The sequence below is a fragment of the Aplysia californica genome, unplaced genomic scaffold (assembly GCF_000002075.1).
Source record: "Aplysia californica isolate F4 #8 unplaced genomic scaffold, AplCal3.0 scaffold00324, whole genome shotgun sequence".
Classification (NCBI taxonomy): domain Eukaryota; kingdom Metazoa; phylum Mollusca; class Gastropoda; order Aplysiida; family Aplysiidae; genus Aplysia; species Aplysia californica.
Genome location: NW_004797594.1, coordinates 232,194 through 250,518, shown reverse-complemented (window position 1 = coordinate 250,518; position 18,325 = coordinate 232,194). Strand labels below are relative to the sequence as shown.

Below are 18,325 nucleotides of genomic sequence, written 5' to 3'. Positions count from 1 at the left end.
AACATGAAGGTGCACAAACTGCCGTGATGTCGCTTGTCCACGATCAGCTTCTGTGCATCTTAACCCTATTCGTACGCCTTGCTGTCATTTTGTACCCCCAGGGTTGTATTCTTCAGAGTTTTAGAATACTTCTAGTGCAAAGATCTCTTTGAAACTTTCAGTATTTCTGAAAAAATCATTTTGACAGACTGCTATGCAAAGCGTACGGATCGGATTGACGAGTAAATTTCCTCTTTGGAAAGTGGTGGCTAAGAGTTCCCCGTGTCGTGTGGATACGATAGTAAAACATGACGTACGGATGGGTTAAAAAAACAATTTCAACTACTGAAGACATGGACTTTGACTTTGAATTTTTATATTTTTTTAAATTTTTAGGTGCAAATTTTTTCTGAGAAGAGAGCTGTTTTACTAACAACTACAAGTGAATTAGTTGTTGCAATATAGCTAGCTGGATGATCTTTACCTCACGTTGCTTGCCCTTTGAATGACAACCAGGGGGAATCCTTGTTTGAGAAATTGTTGACTGGGAGTGTACATTAGTTGAATGTTCTCATCACTTCTCTCATGAGGTTGGACCTCTAGAAATCATTTTGTCTGCAATAAAGCGAGTCAAATTACACCCTTAGTCTTACTTGGCCTCATGATTAAGATTATTGTGAAGTTCAATAAGCGGAGGCCTTCAGGAGTAGGCTACATGTAGTTTTTGTCTGTTTTAAAAAAAAAATTTGGACTTCTAACCGTTGTCGTTTGAAGAGCACGTTTGATTGACCATGTTCATGATGAGTGGAGCCAGTTGTGAAGTTATCCTTTCATTTCTTTCTGTGCCTGAACACAACTGATCAAAATTTTTCATAATTCATACAACAATGTTTGGAGAAATACAATGTCACCCGATGTCGTGTGAACTTTTTTACTTCCGAACTGTCGGTTGGAAGTTGAGAATGTTTTCCATCAGCCTCAAATTCCCCCCCCCCACCCTCCCCCTCTCTCTTTTGGGTGGTCGTCGTACCATGAGGCGTGATGACGTCTGTTTCTGCTATGCCAGGTGTGTGAAGTACTTTCTCTTTTTGCACTGGAGGCAAATCTTCCTTCCCGGGTCATTGGCGATGTTGGAAGAGACTTAACAATACTCAGTCAGTGAATGCCTCAGAAAGCAATGGATCTTGTTCTGCTTTATTTAATCTTTTACTCATACCATGTATTTGTTGCATTAAGATATGACTGAACCATAATAATAATATAATAAAAGAAAGGCCGTGCTTGGCCCAAACAACAAGTTCTGCTGTTTGGTGTTTTTCTCATTGCACTTCTTACTACGTTACCCTACCACAATGTGCTGAAGGTCAGGAAGTTGTCTCGCTAATGAATATTATGGATGAGCTTGAAAATACTGGGGATGGAGATATATAGTGTAAAGCGCATAGAGCCTGCTGTTGAGTGGGGATATGCGCTATACAAATGCTATCTATTATTATTATTATTATATAAAATAGTGGGGAATATTCAGGTTGAACTACAAAATCTGGGGAACATTGGGGATGAGCTAAAAAAAACAACTGGGAAACACTGGGGCTGGAACTAGTAAATACTAGGGATGGATCTACAAAATATTGGCTATGAGATGCAAAATACAGGGGACACACTGAGGATGAGCTTGGAAATACTGGGGATGTGCTAGAAATTATTAGTGATGAGCTAGAAATAAATAGAGATGAGGTAAAAAAAAACACCAAAAACATTAAGGATGAGTTAGAAAATAACAGGGATGAGCAAGAAAATATTAGGGATGAGCTAGAAGATATTAGGAATAAACTAAATAATATTAGGATTAAGCTAGAAAATATTAGGGATGAGCTAAAAAATATTTGGAATATGCTAGAAAATATTAGGGATGAGCTAAAAAATATTTGGAATATGCTAGAAAATATTAGGGATGAGCTAAAAAAATATTTGGAATATGCTAGAAAATATTAGGGATGAGCTAAAAAATATTTGGAATATGCTAGAAAATATTAGGGATGAGCTAAAAAATATTTGGAATATGCTAGAAAATATTAGGGATGAGCTAAAAAATATTTGGAATATGCTAGAAAATATTAGGGATGAGCTAAAAAATATTTGGAATATGCTAGAAAATATTAGGGATGAGCTAAAAAATATTTGGAATATGCTAGAAAATATTAGGGATGAGCTAAAAAATATTTGGAATATGCTAGAAAATATTAGCGTAGAGCTAAAAAATATTTGGAATATGCTAGAAAATATTAGGGATGAGCTAAAAAATATTTGGAATATGCAAGAAAATATTAGGGCTGAGCTAAAAAATATTTGGAATATGCTAGAAAATATTAGGGATGAGCTAAAAAATATTTGGAATATGCTAGAAAATATTGGGGATGAGCTAAAAAATATTTGGAATATGCTAGAAAATATTAGCGTAGAGCTAAAAAATATTTGGAATATGCTAGAAAATATTAGGGATGAGCTAAAAAATATTTGGAATATGCTAGAAAATATTAGGGATGAGCTAAAAAATATTTGGAATATGCTAGAAAATATTAGCGTAGAGCTAAAAAATATTTGGAATATGCTAGAAAATATTAGGGATGAGCTAAAAAATATTTGGAATATGCTAGAAAATATTAGGGATGAGCTAAAAAATATTTGGAATATGCTAGAAAATATTAGGGAAGAGCTAAAAAATATTTGGAATATGCTAGAAAATATTAGGGTAGAGCTAGGAAATAGTGCGTTTGGGTTTGAAAATATTAGTGATATGAGAGAAAATACTGGGGAATATTCGGGATAACTTAGAAAATACTGGATATGAAGCAAGAAAATACTGGGGATGGAGCTAGAAAATAGTGAGGATGGATCTACAAAATATTGGGGATGAGATGCAAAATACAGGGAAACAATGAAGGTGAGGTAGAAAATACTGGCCATGGAGTTAGGAAATAGTGGGGAATATTCGGGATGAACTAGAAAATACTGGCCATGGAGTTAGGGAATAGTGGGGAATATTCGGGATGAACTAGAAAATACTGGCCATGGAGTTAGGGAATAGTGGGGAATATTCGGGATGAACTAGAAAATACTGGCCATGGAGTTAGGGAATAGTGGGGAATATTCGGGATGAACTAGAAAATACTGGCCATGGAGTTAGGGAATAGTGGGGAATATTCGGGATGAACTAGAAAATACTGGCCATGGAGTTAGGGAATAGTGGGGAATATTCGGGATGAACTAGAAAATACTGGCCATGGAGTTAGGGAATAGTGGGGAATATTCGGGATGAACTAGAAAATACTGGCCATGGAGTTAGGGAATAGTGGGGAATATTCGGGATGAACTAGAAAATACTGGCCATGGAGTTAGGGAATAGTGGGGAATATTCGGGATGAACTAGAAAATACTGGCCATGGAGTTAGGGAATAGTGGGGAATATTCGGGATGAACTAGAAAATACTGGCCATGGAGTTAGGAAATAGTGGGGAATATTCGGGATGAACTAGAAAATACTGGGGAACACTGGGGCTGGAACTAAAAAATACTAGGGATGGATCTACAAAATATTGGGGATGAGCTAAACATACAGGGGGACACTTGGGATGAGCTAAAAAAAAAAACACTTGGGAGGAGTTAAAAATTATTAGGGGTTAGCTAAAAATAAAGAGGGATGAGCTAAAAAAAAATATGGATCAGTTAGTAAATAATAGAAATAAGCTAGAAAATGGTGGCGAATATTTGTGATGAGCTAAAAGATATAAGGGGTTAGTTGGAAAATATTAGAGACGAGCTAAAAGACATTAGGGATGAGCTAGAAAATATTGTTTATGAGCTAGAAAACACTGAAGATGTGTTAGAAAATATTAGGGACGAGATAGAAAATATTAGGGATCAGCTAGAAAATACTGGAGATAAGCTAGAAAATATTAGCGTAGAGCTAGAAAAAACTGAGGATGAGCTTGAAAATATTGGGGATGAGATAGACAATACTGGGCAAGAAGCTAGAAAATACTGAGGATGGAGCTAGAAAATACTGAGGATGGAGCTAGAAAATACTGAGGATGGAGCTAGAAAATACTGAGGATGGAGCTAGAAAATACTGAGGATGGAGCTAGAAAATAGTGTGGAATATTCGGTATGAATGACAAAATACTGGGGTTGGATCTACAAAATATTGAGGATGACGTAGAAAATACAGGGGAACACTAAGGATGAGCTAAAAAAAATACTGGGGATGAGCTAGAAATTATTAGGAGTTAGCTAAAAATAAAAAGAGGGATGAGCTAAAAAAAATATTATGGAGGAGTTAGGAAATAATAGGAATAAGCTAGAAAATAGTGCCGAATATTTGGGATGAGCTAGAAAATAGGCCTACTGGGAATGAGCTAGAAATTATTAGGGGTGAGCTAGATTATAAATAAGGATGAGCCAAAAAATATTTAGGAGGAGCTAGAAAATAATAGGAACGAACTAGAAAATGTGGCAAAATATTGGGATGAGTTGGAAAATATTAGAGATGAGCAAGAAAATACTGGGGATGAGCTTGAAAATATTAGGGATGAACTAAGAAATACTGGGATGAGCTAGAAACTATTACAGATGAACTAGAAAATAATGGGAATGAGCTAGAAATTATTGAGGATGAGATAAAAATATTTGGGATGAGATATAAAACCCTGGTAAATATTGGGGATAAGCTTGAACATATTGGGGATGAGCTTGAAAATATTGGGGATCATGGGCTACAAAATATTGGGGCTGTGAAAAAAAATATTTGGGATGAGCTAGACAATATTAAGGATCTAAAAATATTGGGAATGGGATAAAAAAAAATGTTTGGATGAGGTACAAAAGTCTTGGAAATATTAAGGATAAGCTAAAAAAAAATATTGGGGAAGAGCTAGAAAATACGTGGATGAGATTTTTTAAATATATATCGGATGAGCTAGAAAATATTAAGGATGAAGTAGAAAATACTGAGGATGAGCTTAAAAATATTACGGATGAGCTAGAAAACATTGGGAATGAGCTACAAACTATTAGGGTAGAGCCAGAAAATATTACGGTAGAGCTAGAAAATACTGGGGATGAGCTAAAAAATATTACGGATGAGCTAGAAAATACTGGGGATGAGCTAGAAAATATTACAGTAGAGCTAGAAAATACTGGGGATGAGCTTGAAAAGATTGGGGATGAGCTAGAAAATACTGAGGATTATTGGGGATGAAATAGAAAATACTTGGCAAGGAGTTACAAAATACTGGGAATGAGCTAGGAAATATAAGGGATGAGCTAGAAAATACTTTGGATGAGGTAAACAAAGCTAATTTGGAACTAGAAATTATTATGGATGAGCCAGAAAATATAAGGGATAATCTAGAAAATACTGGGGATGGGCTAGAAACTGTTTTATGGATGTGATAAAAAATATATATTGGGGATGAGCTTGGAAATATTAAGGATCTAAAAATATTGGGGATAAGATAAAAAATGTTGTGGATGAGATACAAAAGTCTGAAATATTGCTGGTGTGCTAAAAATTATTGGGGATTAGTCAGAAAATACTGGGGATGAGCTAAAATATGTTACGGATGAGCTAGAAAATACTTGGAATGAGCTAGGAAATATTAGGGATGAGCTAGAAAATATTAGGGATGAGCTAACAATTATTACGGATGACCTAGAAAATATTAAGGTTGAGCCATAAAATACTGGGGATGAGCTAGAAAATATTAGGGTTGGGCTAGAAAATACTGGGGATGAGTTAGAAAATAATAAGTTTGAGCTAGACAATACCGGGGATGAGCTAGAAATTATTGTGGATGAGATTTTTTAAAATATTGGGGATGAGATAGAAAAGTCTGCGAAATATTGGGGATGAAATCTACAAGAGGAAGGCGAGGTGTTTGGATGGGCGGGGAGGGAGCAAATTGATCTTTTAAAAAAAAAATTTAGTAAGAGTTTTACAATGACTTGAAACTCAATAAGGTTATACAAGTGCCGAGGATTAGATTTTTTTTTTGTAGTAGAGATTTTACGGAGCTCGCAACTGCATAATAAGGTCATATGAGCGCCAGAAGACTAGAGGAGTTACAAGAGAGTAACAAACATAAAAAGGAAGAAGAGATAAGGACGATAGATGTTTGATAGGAAAGAAGGAGCAAACCAAATCAGAGCACCTGCTAACCACCCACCAAAAAAATGGGAAGAGAGATTTATATAAGGCAGATAGATGTTTGATAGGAAAGAAGGAGCAGACCACACCAGAGCACCCACCAACCACCCACAAGGGGAGTTTTGACTGAATGCCCTTGCAGAAGTGGAAAGAGGAGTTGAACCCAACACAGTGACCAGTAACTAAAGCAAGACAAAACATCAGATTATACTCCTGGCAACAGTTTCCAGTTTAGTTTTAGTAAGAGTTTTACGGCACTTGCAACACAATAAGGTCATATAAGTGCCGCAGAATAGAGGTGTTACAAGAGAGTAACATACACAAAAAAGGAGGAGAGATTAGGATGATAGGTGTTTGATAGGAAAGAAGGAAGAAACCACACCAGAGCACCCGCCAACCACCCACAACAATTTCCAAACACACACACAGTCACAAACATCAGTACAAAAAAGATAACACCAAACTATTTTTAGCAAACTTTATTCGATGCAAACATTTGAACTGGAATAGAGTGAGCTCATGAGTGACTGGCGTGAACAATGAGGTAAAACAAGACAAACCACACGTCGCTGGTGATCTTCATACTACATGTACCCTGTTGTTGGGAGCAGATGGTGACTATTCTATTTTTAGTAACGATGAATTGGGGCAAAGAAAAGTATAAGAAAAATTACAAAATAAACCAGAAAAGAACAGGAAAAAAAAAGAAGAGAAAAGAACAGGAAAAATAAAATAAAACCAAAAGAGAACAGGAACCCCCCCCCCCCCCAGAAAAGAATAGGGAATAAAAATAAAACCAGAAAAGTTATGGGCAATAAAAATAAAACCAAACAATGCCTGCCCAGCAAAGCTATAACCCTAACCTAACTCTATACAGAATCTGTGGAGTTTTTCAATATACATGAGTATTTACTGCACTGCAAGGTATTAAATAAATTACAGAAGAAACCTGATATTACAGTTAGGTTTTACGGCGCTCGCAACTGCATAAGGTCTGATATAACAGGGATGGTGGGACCAGAGAAAAAGTCCCGTTATATCAGATCCCTGTTATTACCCGGCCTGTTATATATGGTTTCCACTGTTGTATTATATCGTAAAAGAAAACACATCGAGTCTTTTCACTGGCCTTTCTCTCCACAAACATTTCTCTGAAACAGAAACAGCTGTCTGGTGTCTCCAGTGTGTAGTGTGTATGAGTGAGGCCACACCTGAGTTGGATTTACAAAAATGTACACCTACTGCTTACCCCTAACTCCCCGACATACAGACAGGGAGCCACAGACCTCAATATTCTACGGCCGTATGTCAACAGGAAAATGCACAGCATACTAATGACCAGAGAACGGAGCAGAAATAGAAATGTAAAATGTAACCTCCCGCAGCCTTCCTTTACATAGTAATAATCGGTACTATTGTACTTAAGTCTATCTCTATCTTTGAACTTCCACCCTGTAGGTGTAGTGGTAAGGCTATCTCAGGTCCAAAAAGCCATTCCTTCTGAGTACCGTATGGGAACTTTACCATACCAGATTTTTTTACCTATTCATTCATCTCTGACCCTATTCAGGGATGCCAAATGATTTTTTTTTAAAACTGAAAATGAGCGGAACATCACATCTCACCTAAACCGAACCTTGTAAAACTTTTAACATTTCAATGAGCAACAAAAACATCTCTCTCACCTCTCCCCTTTCCTTTGCAGTTCCAACGGATGAAAAAACCCGGGGGAAAACCCCGGAAAAACCGGACATTAGGAATCTCTGCCTATTCCACACAGAGCTGACATTGGAGGAAAAACAAAACATATAATTAGGCCTACAATAAGTTTGTGCATTCACTGCTGCAAAAAGTCAGAAGTTACGTCCAAGACAAGACACTCTGTTGTAGTCAGAGTTTTACGGCACTTGCAACACAATAAGGTCATATAAAAGTGCCGAAGATTAGAGGTGTTACAAGAGAGTAACAAACACAAAAAAGAAGGAGGGGAGATAAAGACGATAGACGTTTGATAGGAAAGAAGAAGCAAACCACACCGGAGCACCCGCCAACCACCCACACAAAACACCCGACACCCTCGCACTCACACTCACACAACACGCCAGTGAAGACACACACCAGGAGAGCTAGGACAAACCACGACCCCGTTTTGATTTCAGCCTCAGTCTTCCACATAACCAACATACTCCAGCCAAACTCAGATACAACAGGACAGATGCGACAGGTGGTTTTTTCCCTTCTATTATAAGCGAGTCCCGTAGCAACTGTCATCTGAAGTTATCAAGGGAAACTACCAGTACCATTGCACCTTTAGCTTACAATATACACCAAAAGATAGATTGATAGATTATATAGAACCAACAAACAAAGAGAAAAGCTAGTTGCATTTTGGCACAACTCTGAGACTGGGTAAAGCCATTTCGCTACCCTCAATGACGATATATCCATAACTTTCCAAACTATGCCACATGCCACATAGCTCCTTTGCGATTCGCACCAAGAAAACTAACAGATTCTTGAATCAGGATGCCCAACAGAGTAGAGAAATTTCAAAACAAATTCAATCGTTTCACTCCAGAACAATTCCAATCCAATCTCTTACTTTTAAAGAAAAAACCAACCCCAAAACAAAACATTCTTACTGATGAACACAAAACAAATAAACATTTCAATCATTCTTTAAAGCTGATGGTGTAGATTAGCAATCTAATGAGATATTCTGTATCTCACAAATACATTTTCATGCATGCATACACTTTTCCCATCTTTCAAAACTTGCATAGAAATATCATATCAGTACTATGGTGATGGAAAGTGAAGAATCAGTCATGGACATGAAGGTGAAAAAAAAAAAAACCAAGACCTGTGCCACACGCACTGGTCAAAATCTCAGAATGCTTAAATGAACTTAAGCAAATAACATCATGATATGCAAAACAGCAAAAGCTAATTTTATAATCACATGTTTTCAACAGTCTGAATAAAAAGGACTCAAAAAGGACCTATAACCTTATCTTTCTGTCAGTTTGCAAGCACTTCAACTTGTCAGTAGAGAAAACTGCCCTGTGTTGCCATTTGATATTTTTTTTAAAGTGCACACACACACACATATATATATATATTTTAAAAAAAAAAAAAAACTAGTAGTATTTTAAGAGAGACCTATTGGTTCTGTAAAAGACTCCTTGAACCAAACAACTGGATGTTGTTCGAACCTTTAGTTAGACTTGAACTAAAACCCAGCACATGCATGCCCCATACTAAACAATGGAAGCACACCACACAGGCGGTTCTTTAAAAACAGTTTCTGCCGGGGGGTGGGGTCTCTGAGAGAACCTCCTACCCCTCTTGACAAGTACAAGACTGGCTTAAACTTGAACCAATATAATATGCCTGACTGACTACATGATGACTGACTCTAGCTGACGCTAAAACTCAATCTCTGCTTGGGCTCCAACGTCCAACTCGGGGAATATTTTCCTACATGACTAGTGGATGGTGGTAAAAAACACTGTTGTTGAAGGTGGTCAAAATGTCAACAAACAAATGGTCGCTTTTAAGCACAAGCGGGCATTCCCGAATAATGCTGTTGTGAGAAAATCGAAGGTAAAGTTTTTTACCCTTGTTCAGTTCCTTTAAAAGACAAGGAGAGTTTTCTCTATAACCAAACAAATATACACACCAATGAAACCAAACTTCTCCAATAGCTAGAGCAATGCCCTTTTTTGGTGAAGGTCAAGATTTCTGGAAACCCCTGAAATTTGGGTTAGCCCGCTTGTCCTTAAAAGTGACCAAATTTGGCAGCCTTCTCTTCAGTACACCGGCACAACCATTGTCCCCGAGGCGATATCGTCGAGCAACGACGAGTTGTTGGGGTTGAAGTTCCTGTTCTCGCTGGAGCACGCCGTCTCGCTGGCGCACGACTCCAACTTGCTTCCAAATATCATCGCCACACGGCTGGCAGCGGCGCCTCGTGCCACCAAGCGCAGTCCGTTGGACCTCCCAGCGTCGTCGCTGTCGTCCCCATCCTCGCCGCTGCTGTTGCCGTGGCGGTCCCCCCCCTCTCCCCGCACGGCGCGCGTCTTTGCCTGGGCCAGCGACTGCTTGTACTGCAGACGGCTCCACACCGCCTTGCACATGTTCTCCAGGATGTGGTCCCGGCACCGAAGCCTTTTGCAGTATCTCCACACGTTCCTGAAGGGAGCAAGTTGGGGAGTTGGATGAGTTTGGGTTTGAGTTGGGTTGTTTTTTTTGGGGGGGGGGTTTAAGTAGTAAGAGTTTTACAGCACTTGCAACATAATAAGGTTATATAAGTGCCGAAGATTAGAGGTGTTACAAGAGAGTCTTTCATCTTCACCTATAATCCCGTAGACTGGATGTACAAGAGAGTAACAAACACAAAAAAGGAGGAGAGATTAGTTTTAGTTTAAGTAAGAGTTTTACGGCATTTGCAACACAATAAGGTCATATAAGTGCCGAAGATTAGAGGTGTTACAAGAGAGTAACAAACATAAAAAAGAAGGTGGGGAGATAGAGACGATAGATTTTTTTATAGGAAAGAAGGAGCAAACCACACCAGAGCACCCGCCCACCACCCACATAGTTTAGAGAAGCGCACCCACAAAAAGATGGTTACTTAGTGCAGGGAAGAAAGAAGCAAGTTAGAAAGTCAGAAACGACAGACGGAAAGAAAAGAAGTAAGACCTGCCAGTCGCACCCTCCAAACACACGCAGAAATTTAGGAATGAAATCAAATACTTAACAAATTATTTTTCAGAATCCTGCTCACCAACGTCAAAAAACAATCAAACAAGGACTATCTTAAGACTCGACACAGTGACCACCATCATTCTTCTACTTCTAAATAAAAAATCCCTACCAAAAAGTTTTCCAATATTCTGGATAACTAGTGACAGAAAAAAATTCATTTCAAAGCTTAACTCTATTTGGACGTCGTGTTTTACTATCGTATCCATATGACATGGGGAACTCTGTGCCTCTACTTAACCCTATCCGTACGCCGTGTTTTACTATCGTATCCATATGACATGGGGAACTCTGTGCCTCCACTTTCCAAAGAGGAGACTTACTCGTTAATCCGATACGTCGCTTTGCATAGCAGTCTATCAAAATGATTTTTTAATAAATACTGAAAGTCTCAAAGAGATCTTCGTACTAGAAGTATTCTACAATGTGAAGAATACAACCCCGGGGGTACAAAATGACCCCAGGACGTACGGACAGGGTTAAGATAAGAGAAACAAACAATGAAAAAGCTGAAGAGTTTCCCAAACAGCTTGGTCGGACATTTTTGACATTTCTTAACGAGGACACAGTCAAAACTTTAGGGGGCCCAAACAATTCAGACATTATATCACTATTCTAGAATTAGATAAGGTTTTATCTACTCAATACCTACTTTTAAGAAAACTGACAATAACATTTTTGAGTTTTACAATATTGTTAAGCTTTTTTAAATGCAATTCTTTGAATATCTTGATAACGACTCCGAACAAATCTTGCATTTTTGATAGAGCAGATAGAACATTTGGTCTTTGTCCTAAAGGTTTAGTGACTCATAATGGCCAAAAATGACAGAAAGAACTATGTAATTCTAAGGTAACGATACGTCTAAACAAATTATTTGACCAAAACATAATCAAAACTGGAAATATAATGATTCTAAAATTCTTCCGGAGTATCAAATACCTGTGAAAGCCATGAAGATGATAGTGAAATGAAAATTCATCCAATGCGCAGGGTTTTCTCCCCCCAAGACTTTTCCAAGAGTTTTCAAGACCAGATTTCTTTTTTCAAAGACAAATAACGTGTCATTTCGAAAGAAAATTTTTCGTTCAGCGTGCAAAAATACATTATGGAACACTTCCAAAGGCGTAAAGTCGAGGCCTTCTAAACTTCGAAGAAATATATTTACAATAGATCTAGTTTTAAAATTGTTTTTCCAAGAATTTTGCCAACTTCCCAAAATTCCAAGAGTTTTCCATATTTTGGAAAATAAAAACCAAATTCCAAGAGGTTTCCATGTCTTGAAAATTATTTTTTTCAATTCTAAGAGTTTTCCAGTTTTCCAAGACCCGCGGAGCACGGAGCGGAGAGACGTCCCAGCACTGACCTGATACATCGCCGACACCTCCGCAGCTCCCCTCTCTGCATCAGGCTCCAGGACCAGAAGACAAAGCAGCGGGCTATCATTTGTTCATTGCCCAGCAGCATGGCCACTTTCAGCTGTTTTTTGGAAATTTTCCCAGCCTGCTCAGCCTGCAAACAACAGAAAATAGATTATAATAAATGCTGCTGATGAGTATCTGTATTACCTGTCCAGGGCAACAACGTCATTGCACACCGGACAAGTCCATAAGTGCTCAGTTCCTCTCAGCACCAAAGCCTGCAAGGGATCCATACTAATTGTTACAGTAGCTGTTTGATTATGGCAACACCTTTCCAGATATATAATCGTTCCTAAGTTGATTCAAAAAGGTAAAATTGTACTGGGCCAGACGAGGTATCAAGCTTTTTGTATCCTCTTGTTTTTAGTTTTAGTAAGGTTTTACGGCGCTCGCAACTGCAGAAGGGGTGGATGTCAACAGAGAACTCCAAATGGGGAATCAGGCTTACTCTGCTCACCTCTCTAACTTCAAAAGCACACAGTCTGCTTCGACTATCAAGGCACCCCGGGAATAGCGGGTCACAAAAGTGTGACAAACATACAAAAAAAGTAGAGTAAAAATGATAATAGTAAGGATGAGAAAAGAAAAAGCAGCAGTTCCCCTTATGTTGTTCCAGCACAGTATGAGCATGACATTGATAAATCAGCCCATTTACAATTCTACTGTGCAAAAGAACATGTTAATATCCCCCCTTTGGGAATGACCTAAAGACACTTCAGTCAGTAGCACTGCTCTGGGGGGTACTCAAGTCTCTACCATCAATTTAAAAAACCCAAAGTTTGCTGAAAATACCGGTACATCGCATGAAATCAGTTCCTCATGAGCCACATGTGTGTAACTTGTGACTGGGTCTTTATGCAACAGAATAGACAAAGAAATAAAGAAATACGACCTTCCCAAAGGTACACTGCCCTCCTCTCTGAATCGGGGAATCCAACCTACAAAAATTACCTGCTGCATTTTCAAACACATTTCTGGTAAACTAAACACCTTACTGAACAAAACTGTACACGATGGACCATTGGAAAACAAAATAAAACTAGATCTGAAAGGAAAAGGAAGGGAAGAGGACCTGACCTGATCTGACCTGACCATACCATCAATCATTTATTTATCGAGGCACCAGCCATCCATGCCCTGGTGCTGTTTTAGTTTTAAAGATAAAGGAAAAGATATATATATGTGAGGCAGCGTGGTGAAATCAGGCGCTCGTCAAAATAATAAAAGTGAAGAAACTAGCATTTTCCCGCATGTTTGTGAATTTTTATTGAATTTTTGGTTTTTTGGCTCAATACTTTTTATGCCCATTAAAAACACACATTCCAGTGTGGATTTTACTGAAAAACGTTTATTAAAGGCCAAAAAAAATTTTAATTTCCAGATTACACGAGCTCTCAAGCTAAGGAAAAAACAAAACTTTGGCGGACATTTTCTCATTAATTTTACCTCTAAAACCAGGCGACCCCCACCTCCTTCAATGGCAAATATCTCGACTTGTTTCCAAGATAAATGGGTATTGCTTTCATTGAAAGCAAGACAAATGGACAGGCTTTAAGATGATCCCAATAACTCCATATGCCAAAAAATTGACGATTCCACTATGTCGTCACACACATATTTAGGAAAAAAAAGTGGGGCGGACTTACGTGCTGAGAAAAGACCTCCCCGAGAGCCGAGTGAGCCCCGCCCAGAGTAGACAGCCAGGCAAAGCCTTCCTCCAGCGTTATGTGCTTGTTGAGTAGGCACAGGATTCTGTCACACCTACCAGTCAGGGGGAGGAAAGAGTATCAGTGTAAGTAAGTGTTTTACTGAACTTGCAACACAATAACGTCATATAAGTGTCACACCTGAAAGTCACAGGGAAAAATATGAGTGTATTATAAAGGTGCATCATCAGATCTTTCTGTTTTTAGTTTTAGTATACAATAAGGTCATATAAGCGACGAAGATTACAGGTGTTACAAGAGAGTAACAAACACAAAAAAGGAGGAGGGGAGATAAGGACGAGCACCAGAGTACCCGCCAACCACGAACGGAAAAAGTATTGTCTTATAAAAAGGTGCATTATTAGACCTTTCTTAGTCTCTTTAATAAAATTAAAACTGATGATTTAACATGCTGCAGCTGCTGCTTGCAATGAACTAAGGGGTCCCATGAACTAAAGCCTAAAGCAGTTAACTACAGTAATTTTTGAAATATTTGTCCATTGTCATATTTCTCTTTAAAAAAAATAATAAATTCAAGCCTAAATTCACTTCAATTTAGATCCCATCTTTGACGCCTACATTAATGATGATAACCAGCGATATAGGGAAACAGTCCAAACTTTAACATGTTGCATTATAAAATAAAATCACTTTGGGTTTTTTAAAATTGAGCTTCAACACTGCTCTATTTCTTTCTCAATATTCCCAGCCCAATCTGAAATTTTTACCCCGTGATGGACTTAGGAGTAAGTCAGTGCAAGTACCAGTAGCAAAAAGATTAGTCAATTACAACTCAAGGGGACAAACGATACACTTTTGAAGTTTATGGAATAGTACATTTCGTTTTCGTAAGAGTTTTACGGCATTTGCAATACAATAATGTCATATAAGTGCCGAAGAATAGACATGTGAAAAGAGAGTAACATACACAAGAAAAGAAAGAGGAGAGATAAGGACAATAGACGTTTGATAGTAAAGAAGGAGCAAACCACACCAGAACACCCGCCAACCACTCTAATAGTACAGATAAAATCATTTCGTACTACTAAAATAGGATGACCACTGAACTCAACTATATTTTTCCCCATCTTTTAAAACTTTTTAACAGCTTTGCTAACAACCCTTAACACTTTGCCATTATATTTTGGGGCAAATCCAAAGAAACTGGGTGGTGAACATCGCCAATCTGCGAGACGAGGCAGCAGAGTGTTAAAACCCTGTAGAAATGAGTACGTACAACACTTACCAAGGGAAGTCAATCTTCTGCTGGGGCCAGACGGCGACGACGTCGATCATGTAAGGCACACACAAGTAGTTGTCCCACATCTCCCGCTCCTCCTCCGTCCACTGCTCGTAATCCGGGATACAGTTTCGGAACCCACCTTTGCTTCGGACAAACCGCAGAAAGCGCCGGCGAAATGTCCGACTCCGCGCCAGCTCGCTGCTCACACAAGACGCGACGTGGGCGTCGCACAGAAACGTACATTTGTAATTTGGCAGCACGTAGTACATGACGTCCTGTTGCTTCTCCGGAGCGGGACCGGTCGGAGTCAGAGGAGGTGGGGCAGGCAGCGAGAATCTTCGCATCAACCCTTTTCCAGCAGCGCTGGGCGGTGGTGGTGGGGCTACGCAACACACCTGCTTCTGACTTAGGCGCAAAACTTTTGGCGAGAAATTTCTGTGGGGTAAGCAGTACATTGTTGAGATTGCCTCAGTTTGCTTGGCGCCCACAGAGCAAGGGTCGAGAGGGTAAAGTTCATACTGTCTGTCCTCGCTTCCCTGAACTCTGATCGGGTCAACAGTGAACATTAGCTTCACGGCACCACTACTCATGTCCAGTTCGAACGAGGCGAGCTCTCGTGTGAAAGTCCTGCATGTCCATATCCGGTCGTACGTCCGGAACACGACAAAGAGGCGAGGCATTTTGTACCAGTCGGGTCCTTCTCACTCCGCCTGGAAACTCTTCACTGTAAACAATCTGTCCTCTGCTACACACTCCAGGAATGGTGATTAGTTGGGAAATATCATGCTATCTTCTTTGCAAGAATTTCAATCTGAAATAAAATAATCAAAACATTTAGCAGATTGAATTTCACACCATCAGTTTTTATGCATAGAGAATACTTTCACATTTTTATTCCATTTCCAATATATATCAGCCTACACATCACAAATATATGATTTTTAAACACCTTAAAGAATGCAGATCTGAAAAGAACATTATTTTTCAGTAATTAAGCATTCAAACCCAGACTTGACACCTCGATATGACTTCCTATCTTAGATCAGATCTGAATTTGGCATTCAAACTAACCTAAAATGCCTAGATCGAGATTTACGCAGGATATATAGATAAAACAAGATTTGAGCCTAGAAATATATATATAATCATTATAATATAATATCTCATTTGAGCCTATTTTGTTATCACCCACAGTATCAGACAGCTGACAGTTTTATCATGTGGTCCTGGGTAGTTTCAGATTGAGTGCATCCGCGCATACTAAATCATAAATGTGAGGCAGCGTGGTGAAATCAGGCGCTCGTCAAAATAATCAAAGGGAAGAAACGGACTTTTCCCCAGGTTTGTGAATTGTATCGAATTTTTGTTTTATGGCTGAACACCTTTCATGTCCATATAAAGAACACATTTCTGTGTGGATTTTACTGAAAATAGTTGATTAAAGGCAAACAACATGATCAAACTTCAAACACTCGGCACAGCATCCACGCACAGGGCATGCCTTCTGAGAACTTGTTGAGGTAGGTTCCTTTTCTTTTTTTTTTATCCCTTGCCCATTTATAATTATAGATCTAGATCTAGATCTAGATCTATATGAGTATGAGATTGATGCCATCTGATTAGTCTGATTAGTAGAAAAATAAAAATGCACATGATTGACATGATAGTGTCCAATAACGTGCAAAATAACAAGTAGATAATCTAGATCTAGATCTAGATCTAGATTTAGATCTAGATCTAGATCTAGATCTAGATTAGATTCTAACTGTTACAGAGATAGAGATTCCGGGATTATAGATGTAAATCATTGATCTAGATCTACATCTAGATCTAGTCTAGATCTAATTCTAGTTGGCTCACCTTGTGACGCCTTGTCTTTGGACCGTAACCCGGAACACGAGACTGCCCCACAAACGACTCAGTCTCAGTGACACTGACAGGCAACACCCAGTGTAGTGTATGAGTATGAGTAACTCGGTCAGTCGTTAGGATGACAAGTTCCAGTTAGGGCTGCTCTACTCTACAGGCTAGATCTAAATCTACAGTATCTTAATCTAACATTTACTTTCGAGTGCTTTCTTGGGTATTACGACAAAGCAAGAAGTTACACCACCAATAATACAAAGTCACAATCACAATACAAACCTTCTAAAATCATAACACAGAAAACTCGGTCAACTGGCGGCCATTCTTCGATGCACACTGACTGCCTTCCTACTGCCTTCCTACTGCCTCGCTAACTGCATTGAACTGTAAAAAACCTCTCGTGAACTCGCGAGTCTAGACTGCTCCTCCTTGGCAAACTTATGCAACTGACCGACTTTCCGACTCAACTCTCGTGTCACTGAACGTGCACGCCAGTGCAGGAAGTCTACACATCACATTCTGCATGCCTTTGACCTGGAGCCCGCGCGCAGTCGCTGAAAATAAATTCGTCCCCCGTAGCCTAGGCCTACATAGCCTTGGGAAAAGGTCGCCTTAACCTTGAACGTATATATAACAAAGGTGGCCTTGATCCTTGCCTTACCAAGTCCTGATAATTTTTTAAACGTTTGACGAAGACGGTTTGGAAAGCCTTTTGCCTTTAGCGCGGCTAGCCTAGGCCTACTGTCTTTCGTGCGATAAACTGCATACCTCAATTTAAAGTTTTAGTTTTAAAAATATTCTTATCAATTGTCGTAGGCTCTATAAAGTTCTCTCATTTTATTGGAAGAAAATGTTTTCAATCGTATAAAGGATACGAATTTAAGCTTTCGATCCCAGCCCAGGATGCAACATCTGCGCGCTTTTTCACCCGCACAAAACACATCTCCGGGTGTTCGTAATAATTAAGTGGAGAAAACAGTAAACCTTTTTTTTTTTAATGAGACATCTAAAAGACTTGAACAACGGAATATAGATATACACTATGATCTGTAACATGTATTTTATTTATTCTAAAGCATATTATATTGTATGTCAAGCCGATCCGGTTCTCAATTATTGCGCTGTAGGCTACGCATAA

General features: G+C 38.9%; 1 protein-coding gene across 2 annotated transcripts; it reads right to left on the bottom strand.

The window, feature by feature from the left end:
- Nucleotides 1-9,321: 9,321 nt before the first annotated feature.
- On the bottom strand, nucleotides 9,322-17,909 carry LOC101850969. 2 transcript variants are annotated; one of them, XM_035970820.1, is made up of 5 exons: nucleotides 17,467-17,909; nucleotides 15,325-16,132; nucleotides 14,019-14,133; nucleotides 12,318-12,463; nucleotides 9,322-10,378 (listed from the first exon to the last, which is right to left on the bottom strand). In XM_035970820.1, the coding sequence occupies exons 2-5, from the start codon at nucleotides 15,999-16,001 to the stop codon at nucleotides 9,997-9,999; spliced, it is 1,320 nt and encodes a 439-aa protein (XP_035826713.1). In that variant the 5' UTR covers nucleotides 16,002-16,132; nucleotides 17,467-17,909; the 3' UTR covers nucleotides 9,322-9,996. The 2 variants fall into 2 exon arrangements, with proteins under 2 accessions (XP_035826713.1, XP_005102475.1); XM_005102418.3 differs by lacking the exon at nucleotides 17,467-17,909 and adding an exon at nucleotides 17,182-17,441.
- Nucleotides 17,910-18,325: the final 416 nt, after the last annotated feature.

Coding starts and splice junctions, on each gene's coding strand:
- LOC101850969 (XM_035970820.1), bottom strand. CDS start 16,001: ATGCCTCGCCTCTTTGTCGTGTTCCGGACGTACGACCGGATATGGACA. Junction 14,134..15,324: donor CAGAAGATTGACTTCCCTTG/GTAAGTGTTGTA, acceptor CCTGACTGGTAG/GTGTGACAGAATCCTGTGCC. Junction 10,379..12,317: donor AGGTGTCGGCGATGTATCAG/GTCAGTGCTGGG, acceptor TGCTCCCTTCAG/GAACGTGTGGAGATACTGCA.